Source organism: Malaclemys terrapin, chromosome 5 (assembly GCF_027887155.1).
Source record: "Malaclemys terrapin pileata isolate rMalTer1 chromosome 5, rMalTer1.hap1, whole genome shotgun sequence".
Lineage (NCBI taxonomy): Eukaryota > Metazoa > Chordata > Testudines > Emydidae > Malaclemys > Malaclemys terrapin.
Genome location: NC_071509.1, coordinates 46,473,309 through 46,484,768, shown reverse-complemented (window position 1 = coordinate 46,484,768; position 11,460 = coordinate 46,473,309). Strand labels below are relative to the sequence as shown.

General features: G+C 45.0%; 1 protein-coding gene across 2 annotated transcripts in view; it reads left to right on the top strand.

Annotated features, from left to right (window-relative positions):
* Positions 1-4,799: 4,799 nt before the first annotated feature.
* Positions 4,800-11,460, top strand: part of BEND4 (BEN domain containing 4) — a 33,164-nt gene continuing 26,503 nt past the window's right edge. The window contains exon 1 of one of the 2 annotated variants that reach the window (XM_054030240.1): positions 4,800-5,214. In XM_054030240.1, coding sequence (XP_053886215.1) covers positions 4,800-5,214 — 415 coding nt within the window. The remainder of the gene's footprint in view (positions 5,215-11,460) is intronic. The other variant, XM_054030241.1, reaches the window with a different exon arrangement.

Here is an 11,460-nt window from a genome sequence, read left to right as displayed (position 1 = left end):
GCAGCAAATATCTCCAATAGCCAGTGATGGAACACTAGATGGGGAGAGCTCTGAGTTACTACAGAGAATTCTTTCCCAGGTCCTGGTGGGTCTTACCCACATTCAGGGCCGCCCAGAGGATTCAGGGGACCTGGGGCAAAGCAATTTCAGGGGCCCCTTCCATTAAAAAAAGTTGCAATACTATATTCTCGTGGGGGCCCCTGCGGGGCCTGGGCCTGAGGCAAATTGCTCCACTTGCCCCCCCTCTGGGCGGCCCTGCATGTGGGTAAGACCCACCAGGACCTGGGAAAGAATTCTCTGTAGTAACTCAGAGCTCTCCCCATCACCATATTTGGAGTTGGGAAGGAATTTTCCCCCAGGTCAGACTGGCAGAGACCCTGGGGGTTTTCGCCTTCCTGTGCAGCATGGGGCACGGATCACTTGCAGGTTTAAACTAGTGTAAATGGTAGATTCTCTGTAACCTAAAGTCTTTAAATCATGATTTGAAGACTTCAGTAACTCAACCAGAGATTAGGGATTTATTACAAGAGTGGGTGGGTGAGGTTCTATGGCCTGTGATGTGCAGGTCAAACTAGATGATCATGATGGTCCTTTCTGACCTTAAAGTGTATGAGTCTATGATGCTATAGCATGAGACCACTCAAACTGAAGCTGGTGGAGCAATGGTGAGGCTCCAGCATTAGCCTGCATAGAATGCAGCAACCCACATCCTCGATGGACTGGTACAAGCACATCACTCTTGTACTCTGATCCCACCAGTAACTCCTAGTCTGCTTCTGTTGTCAATTCAGCTCTTTGGTCCTGAACTTCAAAGTCAGGTCAGTGCAGCTATATCAGTGACCATATCTCCTATATGACCTACCAAGTTAAATGTGTTCCTTGGACCTGTGCAGTTCACAAAGCTCTGGGCAAAGATTGTGATAGCTAGAGGTCACTCCAGGGGCTTCAGCTGTGGAAGGAGCTTTGTGAGGTTAGACTAATCCAAAGTAAACCACACTTAAGGTCCTACATCCATTCTCCTCTTTGAGAAGCTTTTGCACCAGAGGGAAAGGGATAAAATAATAACATACAGCTGTATACCCCAAGAAGAATAACCTATATGAGAGAAGGGATTAAAAAAAACAGAAGGGTCCGTGAAGACCATGAAGGACCTCAGCATGCATTTCTGATGTACAGAGTAAGCACTTTGATCCTACCATGATGGGCACTATAGGAAACCCAAAGGTAGATAAATACAGCACATAACACTACTGTTCCATCATCTCTGTTGGCTGCCTGTATGTATTTGAACCTAGCTATTGAGTTCATATGATATTGTATATTTTAATTATTGTAATGGCCTTACAAGGGTGCAAATTAGTATTAATCTATAAAACGAGATAAATAGAATCACAACTGGCACTAATTGTCACCCCTCTTTATTGAATTTAACAGAAAAGCCAAGACTCAAATGGGTACTGAAGATGAATGAACATGGAAAATTCTTCCACCTAGAGGTGCTCTCTCCAGCTCAGAGCTGAGGCATGTTCATGAATGTGGGGAAACTTGAACTGAAGTGCTATACCTGTTCTGGGCTAAAGAGAGCAAGCACTTCATTCCCAAAGGTTCACAGTCCAGCACATTTCACCAACACTACATCAACTGGAAAAAATTCCAGTTGGTAAAGTTAAGGTCATAATAATTAATAATAATAAACCCATGAACTAAACAAGCACATCTTGGGGAGAAAAGGAACTGTAAATTAAAAAGTTCACATGTGAGAGTTTGTTACCACTGTGTACTGGTAGGCAACACCAGACCACTTCAGTGACCCCATAATTTCACACAGCAGTCTGTGCAAGATAGACCATGAGGGGCAAAAGGGGAGCATGAAAATATCCGTTGGACATTGAAATACTCCTGAAATATTAGAAGCTCCAGACATGGAAAGGGAGCTATGTAAAGAGAAGAGACAGTGGTTGGGCACCCAGGAAAAGGTTGGCAGCATTCCTAGATTCCAAGGCCAGAAGGGACCATTGTGATCATTTAATTTGACCTACTGTATAAAACAGGCATTAGAACTTCCCCCAAAAAATCCCTACAGCAGATCTTCTAGAAAAACATCCAATCTTGATTTAAAAATTGCCAGTGATAGAGAATCCACCATGACTGTTGGTAAATTATTCCAATGGTTAACTACCTTCGCTGATAAAAAGTTGTGCCTTGTTTCCAGACTGAATTTATCTAGCTTATCCATTGGACTGTGTTATACCTTTTTCTGCTACATTGAAGAGCCCATTATCAAATATTTGTTCCCCGTGTAGATATAAACTAGAATCAAGTCGCCCCTTCAGTTTGTCTTTGTTAAGCTAAACAGATTGAGCTCTTTGAGTGTCTCACTATAAGGCATGTTTTCTAACCTTTTAATCATTCTCATGGCTCTTCTCTGAACCCTGTCCAATGTATCAACATCCTTCTTGAAGGTCTGTGGCTCAGCAGATCAAGGGCTGGAGCCATCGCCTATTAAAGTCAATAGAAGGCCCAACTAAATTCAATTAGCGTTGAATCAGGGCCCAAATATACTAGACTGTCAGCTTTCAAGATTTGTGTTTAAATCATGGCTGTGTTTTAGGCCAGTCAGAAGGGACAAAGCAAAGGGGAGGAGGGAGGATGCTAACCACACAGATTATAGATTTTCTATCAAATGATCATGTTCATGCCCCTCCTTTAACATTGCTTCAGCACTGAAATGGTGCATTTCGATATCAAAACATTTCATTTCCAAGTGGAAGATCAGTATCCTTACAAAACTTTATTCCTGTTGCTTTATTTCTATTATACTAAAATGAATTAAAAATAGGAGGGGGGACAAAAAAAAACACTCGGTCAAAAAACACAGTCTCTCAGAAAACAACAAAATAGGAACAGAGGGTCTTGTGGCACCTTTAAGACTAACAGAAATATTGGAGCATAAGCTTTCGTGGGTAAAAACCTCACTTCATCTGAAGAAGTGAGGTTCTTACCCACGAAAGCTTATGCTCCAATACTTCTGTTAGTCTTAAAGATGCCACAGGACCCTCTGTTGCTTTTTACAGATTCAGACTAACACGGCTACCCCTCTGATACTTAACAAAATAGGACTGACTTTGATGCAATAAAAAAACAACAACTGTAATTGCAAGCTTATTTAGACATTTCTGGCTGCCCCAACGAATGCTAGTCAAAAAACCTATCATCTCTATAAAAAGTCCAGCTTTAAGAAGTTTACTCTACTTTTAGAGATGAGATTGGTTGAAGATTTTAGGCTTTAATTACTTCAGTGAGGAGGATTACTTGTCATTTCTCGGAGTACGATTTAAATAAATAAACAAGAATGAAATGGGTGAGCGATTACCACAATAAGCAGCAGCAAACGCCACGTGATGACAGGGAACGGATGCCTCCCTTAAATCTAAGTAAGGTGCTCTGTAATTTTACTCTCAAAAACCAGAGGGTTTTTTGTAATCCTGATAAATTGGAGCAGCAGAAGCGAGAGAGGAGTGGGGCAGAAGAAGGGAAACGTTAATGCAAAAGATGAAATTGCCTCGCGTGAAACGATGAGCGGTTTGTTATCGTTCATTTTTCTCCAACATATCATTCAATTTCAGCTGCCTCTCCTCTCACCCAGATCCCCACCATTTCTAAGAAACGTCTATCTATGGCATCTCATTCTCTTCCTGTCTTCCACTAGTATATCATTCTTTCTTAACTGTCCCTCTAACGGTTTGGGGCTGAGAGGAGATGGTAGTGATCCACGTGTCCGGCTCCTTTGAGCAGTTGGCAAAAAACAGACACAGAGAGATGTTGCAAATAATGTTAAATGTGATTAATCTCTCGGATTCCTAGAAATCTGACATGCATGAGTTACAGTGAAACCGGTTTTATTTCGCCATGAAATGCTTTTGCATAATAAGAAAGAAAATGTCCTCTGTGCCATAATCAGCTGTGACAGTCCCTGAACTCCCAAATACTTTTATTTATGGCGTTATTTCATCTCTAATAAATGGGAACACGGGCTGCGACCGCAGCCTGCGCGAGGGAGGGAGCCACCCGGGGATGGGGGGTGAATGGCAATTAGACACTGAGGTAGCCTGCAAGGTGCCTGTGCGTGCAAACCAGAGCCACTCGCCGCCAGGAGCACGGAGAGGGGAAGGGAGCGGAGCTCAGCCTGGGGAGAGGCAGCGGGAGCCGGGCGGGAGCCACAATCACAACCGCTGCCAAGCTTTGCCAAACTTGCGGGCCCCCCTCCCTTCGGATCTCCTCAAAGTTCCGTTTACACTGCAGGGGAGCCTGAGGCGGGGCAAGCTGCAGCATCCTCCCCGCGGCACAGCGGAATCGGTGACCCCCCTCCCCGGGGCGCTTCTCCTTCCTGCTCTGCGGCTCGCCTCGCCGCACAGCCAGAGGCGCTGCAGCCCGCCCCGCGCAGGGCTGTGCCAGGGGCCGGGCTGGGAAGCCGCTGGTCCGGCGCGGCGGAGGCGCCTCCCGAGGTCGGCCCTTGTCCACCTGCCCGGGCGCAGCCCGCCCCGTGGCTGGACAGGGGCAGGGGCAGGGGGCGGCCGCGCCAAGTCCCGCCCCTCTACCCCATTATCACTAGCAGCGATTACCCTAAACACTTGCTCTTTGCCTCCCGTCTCCCTCCAGGCATTGGCGCGGCAGCCTGTCAATCACCCCGGCACCCCAGCGCACCGGGCTCCGCCGTGCCACAGAGACAGGCGGCGGCGGCGGCGGCAGACGCAGCCCCGGCGGGAAGGGGGCCGGGGAGCCGCCGCCGCAGCGGCGGGATGCTGATGATGATGGAGGAGGAGATGCAGGCGGCAGAGGAGGGGCCCAGCCTCCCCAGGCTCTACAGGCAGAGGAGCCCCTACAGCGTCCTCAAGACCTTCCCCAGCAAGAGACCAGCCCTGCCCAAGCGCTACGAGAGACCCACCATGGTGGAGCTCCCGCACCTCCGGCCGGCGGGGCAGCCCTTCCCGCCCGCCGCCTCCAGCAGCAGCGAGCCGCACCACTACCCGGCGGCGCCCGGCTCCTACCCCAGCGGGCCTGCCCGAGCCGCCTCGCTGGGCCACCCCAGGACTCCCGCCCCGCCGCTGGGGCCCCAGGCAGCCTCCTCCTCCTCGGCCCGCTACAGCCACGGCCAGTCGGGGGCCGCGGCCAGCGGCGAGGGCGGCATCAGCAGCAGCCTGGAGCTGAGCGCAGGTACCAACTCTTCTCGGCAACTTCGTGTGGCACTTTCCGAGGGGCGGGGGGGCTGCCGAGCGCCTGGGCTGGAGGGAGGCGGCAGAGGGGGGTTCCCCGACGGGGGACAGTCACCCTGCAGCGTGGGGCTACACGCGGGCCGCCCCCTTCCAGCTGGGGGGGGCGCACCTAATAAGGGGGGAGAGAGACCCTGCAAAATGAGGCTTTACCCCCAACACTTGGGGCGGCTGCTCCCCTATGGGGAAAGGGGCTCAGCCCTTGTGCGCATCCCCCTCCCTTTCCCAGGGCTGCTGCTCCCAGCAAGCGGAGGGGACGTGCTACTAGCACTGGGAGGATGCGGAGCCAGGGGCTCTCTCTGCCCTCAGTGACTTGTACTGGCGTAATTATCTCTCGCTTAATAACTAAAGTTCCTACACACCCTTTGGTAAGTTAATGGTGGTACCTAACCCATATGAAACCTGCCCAGAAAGGACAGAGCCCTCGCTCTCTGCTAGGAAGAAGGGGCGGTTCCCTCTTCCCCCTTGTTGATTCCAGACAGCGAAGCAAACCTTTCACGCCTTGCCTAAACCTTTTGCCATCACAGGGATTAGTTTTCGGAAGGAAACCCACTCAGCAAAAGCTGCATCAAAGATTGCTGATGCCTTTTCTGTTAGGGCTCTCTTGAAAGCTAATCTTGATGTCTCAGAAAAGTGCTCACCTCCGATTTCTACTTCTGCACATCATAATGTACAGAGACACAACAAGGCTGAAATCTTCCAGGTGCCCAGGACATCAATGACTTGATTCAATGAAATTTGCAAATCAGGGAAGGAGAATGGTCTTGGGCTTTTTACCACGGATAGCAAATGATAATGGAGAGATTAAGAGGCTATAATGAAGAAAAAGAAAAATAGATTGCTTGCTTCTTTACAGTATCCTCACACACTGTAGAGAGGAACAGGCGATCAAAATAATTTTTCTCTAAAGGTGTAACATACTAAGATGTTAAATGCATATCTTTCTTCTAGTGATGGTTTGGAGTTAAAACCCACATAGATCTTGATATGCAACCTAAATTTGGCATCAGGAAATGGGAAATTGCATCTTTAAGCAGAATACAATCAAAAATGAATTACAATAAATCCTATATAATTGCATAGGTCATTCTCTTTAATGAGATTTTATTAACCTGACTGTCAGGCTTCTGAGTCAGGCAGATATTTTATCTTCTTCAACTGATAAAAGTGTCAGCTATAAACCACCATATAAATATTCATAAATCTACACATCTGTGGCAGCCTATCAGCATCATTCTTTTGGACATTAAAAGCATTCTAATTACTTTCTGTCTAGCAGAGCTGAAATGCTGCCTGTTATAGTATGTGCTTGGCAGGCATGATTGCTTTTGTTTGGCATCACAAATAGCAGCATCCTGTTTTATATACTGATGGTCCAGAAAATATTCAGGGTTTGACTGAACAGGATGAATATTAGGAAGCACCATCTGGTTTTGATAACATTGGGTATATTAATTCATCTGTTAATTTTTGACACATCATTGATTTATTTATTTAGAAAAATTGGATCCTGTTTTGGTATGTTGATGTTGCCTTTGAAAGAAATGTGATGACATTTCTTTACTAAACAGCACGATAGCCATATATTCTATTAACTAGACTGTGTTTTAATGCATATTTGCTCTCCAGTTTATCTAACACATTGCTACTTCCCTAAAATCTCTACAAATTTTCGTATATTACCAAACAAGTTTAATCCTCTATATATAGTCTGAAAATTAACTACTTTGATGAACAAACTCCATAACCCATGCCAGTAGATCATACTTCTTCCTCTATAAAAACTATTGAATTTAAATAATTTAACAGTATTATTTCACTGTTTTATGGTACACAGTCAAGCACCTACTGATAAACATGATACCTATGATTTCTTTACAGAAGTGGAATACTCTTTAGAAGATATATATATAACTGTCTGGTAAATAAATGTACAAGGCCTTATTTACAACAGAATGTTCTGTGCAGAAATCCTGTCCTTTGAGAAGCAGGAGTTTGGATTTTCTGCTATATTACTGAATCATACAAGTATTTAGGGCCTGTTCCTAAATTTTGCCATTGACTTCAATTCCACACACCCCACCCCACCCCCACAATAAGAATATTGTTTGCAGAGTTCAGCACTATTGAGCTCTTGCCTCATTGCCTGCTCATCCACGCCATACTTTTCATACAACTAGCCACACAGGCATGCACTACACAGCCTCCATAGTTGTATACTTTCTGAGCTAAGCAAGAAGAACCCAGTGCAAAGAGAGAGTGGGTCACAAGTGGGGCCAGATTAAGGCACAGGCATTATAGGCCCATGCCTAGGACCCTGCCTCCTGAAGTGATGGTCCACACATATCTATGTGATGTTAAGTCCAAGCCCTACTGCTGAGAGTGGGGACTGCCAACACCATTCTGGCAGACAACTGTGTGTAGCTATGGCTACACTAGAAAAAAAGGTGTGCATTTACAATGAGGTACTGGACATGTAAATACACACTTTTTTTTCCTGGTAGACTTGACCTGTATGTCAGGAGAAGAGTGCACTTAGCCTGGTTTATATACACAAAGCAGATATACTCTGGATACTGGATGAGTACTGGGGAGGCCCAGCTGCAGCTTCCAAGGGGAGAGGGGTTCCACTCTCACCTCTACTGCCCCCAAGGGGAGGGAAAGCCCTGCTGCTGCTCCCAGGGTAAGAGAACAGCCCTTTGCTGCCATTCTTGTCTCTCTTGGGAAGTAGAGGATCCCTTCCACCCCCAGTCACCAGACCACTGCACTGGGGTTGGGCCCTGTATTGGGTTGTATCTAGAGCCGTGGATTGCCTTTATCCAGGCTTAGTCACAACTCTGTCACATTCAAGCCAAAAATGTGTATTAATAATCCTTGAGCACACTTACTCTAGTAAGAGCAACATCATAGCCACCCCACTTACTCAGGAAAGGCCTGAGTGAATAGACCGACCTTGCAGTGTGCCATGAATTTCAGTAAAAGGGCTTTGCTGGACCAATAGACGAAGTGAATTGCAGAGTCAAGGGTTGTCACTGAGAATACTATACTGTCAGTAACCTAGTGTTCAAACTTTAGGATTATTACCTAGAACATCCTAGTTAGTCAAAAGCCAGGATGATGCAGCTGTAGAGAGGAGGTTTGTAAAATGAACAGAACCCAAGCCATGTAGGGATATAGGGATTAAAGTCATCACTTTGAACTTCACCTAGAAATCAACTCAGATGTTCTATGCTCAATACATGGACCACTATTACGCAAGCAGAATGCTGCATTCTTTACTAGCTGTGTTTTAATAGATGCTTTGTAGGTCATTTTGGACAAATCCAACTGGGAGGTAACAAAGGCCCTGGATCAGACAGACAGGCATAGATAACCATGGCAAAGTCCCTATTTGAGAAGACAGTGAACTCCTGGCCAGATATAAGTGGGCGGGGGGGGGGGGGGGGGGAAGAGTCAGACTGCTGCTACCTGAGAATCTAAGAATAGCTTAGTATTTATTAGAAACCTAATCTCCATTAGGTCCTTATTGTGCTAAACACTGTACAAACACATTGCAAGCGACCGGCCCTGTCCCAGGGATCTTACAATCTAAGTACCCAACAAAGACAAAAATATTCATTATCCCCATTTTGTATATGAGAGAACCAAAGCACAGAGACACTAAGGTTGGCAATTTCAAAATTACTAAGGGATTTGCCCCCACCCCCAACCATTAGAAATTAATAGGAACTGAATGGGAATTGGGCATCCAAATCTCAAGTGGCTTTGAAAATCTTACCCTAAGCAACTTGGCCAAGGTCACATAGGAGGTCTGTGGGAGAGCTAGGAACTAAATCCAGATCTGCTTAGTCACAGTCCAATATTTTGATCCTAAGACCATCCATCCTCTAGTCTACACTGAAGAAAAACCCTACAAGTTACCACTAGGGGTAAACATACCACAATACAGTGATATTCCATCAACTCACTTCATAAGAAATTTTAAGGTGGTATGTGAACCAATGAAGTTTGGGAACTTCTGGTGTAGATGAAGCAGATATTACACCCTCTATCTCATCTAAATAGTCCCTCAGACACATAAGCATAACTACTGTCTGGTCTTGTTGAGTTCAGAAACCTCATTCTTATTGAAGCCCCTGTATTGGTCAGGCACTGGGAAAATTGAGAAACCACAGTTTCAGTCCAGTGAAAACAAGATGTAGCGATGAGAGAGAGAATTGTAGCAGACCTGACATGGTATTATCCACTATTAGCCTGCACTGATAAGTGAAATAGTTCAGCTAGGAACTGTCATTTTTTAATGGTCTGATCATGATCTATTAGTATTTTATGGGCCTGTTCTGGCAAATCCTCACCTCCGGAAAAAGAACTCCTGTTGAAGTCAAAGGGAGCTTTGCAAGAGTAAAGACTGGGAGAATCTGGTGTAATAGAATTACATGGTTAGTGAATCTTAAAGTGGAGCTAAAGCAATACTAGAATAACACCTTTATAAAACTATTCAATTTTAATTTTATGCAATCATTTCAGCAGAACACTTCTTGGGAAATACGTGTATATTTCACATTAAATCAATTAAGAATCATGGATCGGTGTTATTCAATAGCATTCATATAAAAAACAAAACTTATCCATTTCTAAGTGACAATAAACTTTGCATAGTGCATTCATTTCTAACTGCAGTCTGCAAAAGCTAAAATACTGATTGCTACAATATGTGCTAAATGGGCAGACCTGTTTGTTTTTAATCATAAATAATGAATTTTCATTCTAGTATTTTAAGTCTCTTCTGTTAACTTTCATTTTTATAATAAGAATGGAGGAAATTTTTAAATATTTTTCCATATTTTCTGATATTGAGTTGTACTAGATGCAATACTAAATTCAAAATTAAGCCAATACTCTTATTTCCTTTACACTTTGTGCTATTGTCGTACTGAGTATGGCAAATGCACTCTAAATTTATAAAAATATTTAAGTTATTTTTGAGTATACTATAGACTTGATCTTTACTGATTTTAATGTACAATATGGTATTCCCCAACATTTATATTTGAAATGTCAAAATATATATTTTTTCTATCTTTTAGGAAAAATGTTTGTACAGTGTTTAATCCCATTTCAGTTGTTTCATTCATATTTTATCCCCTTGCAACAAGGATACATAAAGAGTGAGTAACTGCTTTGTCAATTGGGACCATGGTGATTAAAATGCAAACAGTAAATACAACTTCAGGTCTGGAATCGGATTATAGGATTAAAATGAATGAAAAATTGCTGTGCATTAGGATTTCAAAATTCCAATCAATATTATCCTTTGATTTTGTTTTCTTTTTTGCTAATGGAAGTGAAGAAACGAGAGAAAGATACCACATCTTGAGACTATTAGTGCTTAAATTTTTTGATTTTATGTCAATCAGAATGTTACATTTAGAAAGCTCCATTATCACTAGGTTTCCATTTCTGGAATTTATCTAGGTATTTATGTTTACATTGTATCTGGTGGGCTATACCATATTGTTTCTGGTTCATCATTCTAAGGGTTAAAGACAGCAGTACTTCCATAAGGTTTTAGTAGAGAGTAAACAACAACATTGAATGTGAGATTACATTGAAGTATCTAGGTATTGTGTAGTGTTGCTACTGGGGTACAAGGCTGAGTGCACAGTGCCTTCCATTACTTGAAAAGAAAGCAGGTGTTCCTGTATGCAGGGCCAGTGCTACCATTTAGGCAAACTAGGCAGTTGCTTAGGGCGCCAAGATTTGGGGGCACCAAAAAGCGGTGCCCCCAATTTTTTTTTACAGTGTTCCTATGCCCCCTCCCCGAGCGCGCGGTCGCCGCTCCACTTCTCCCACCTCCCAGGCTTGCAGCGCCAATCAGCTGCTTGGCGCCGCAAGCCTGGGAGGGTAGGAGAATTAGAGCGGGGGCGGCGTGCTTGGGGAAAAAGCGGAGCAGAGGTGAGCTGAGGTGGGGAGCTGCTGCATGGCTCCCCGGGCCGGGAGAATGGGGCGCTGCCATGGGAGTGCCTCGGGGGGGGGGCAGAGCTGCCGCAGGGCTCCCCATCCCAGCTCACCTCTGCTATGCCCCCTCCCCGAGCACACCGTCGCTGCTCCACTTCTCCCACCTCCCAGGCTTGCGGCGCCAATCAGCTGTTTGGCACCGCAAGCCTGGGAGGGGAGGAGAATTAGAGTG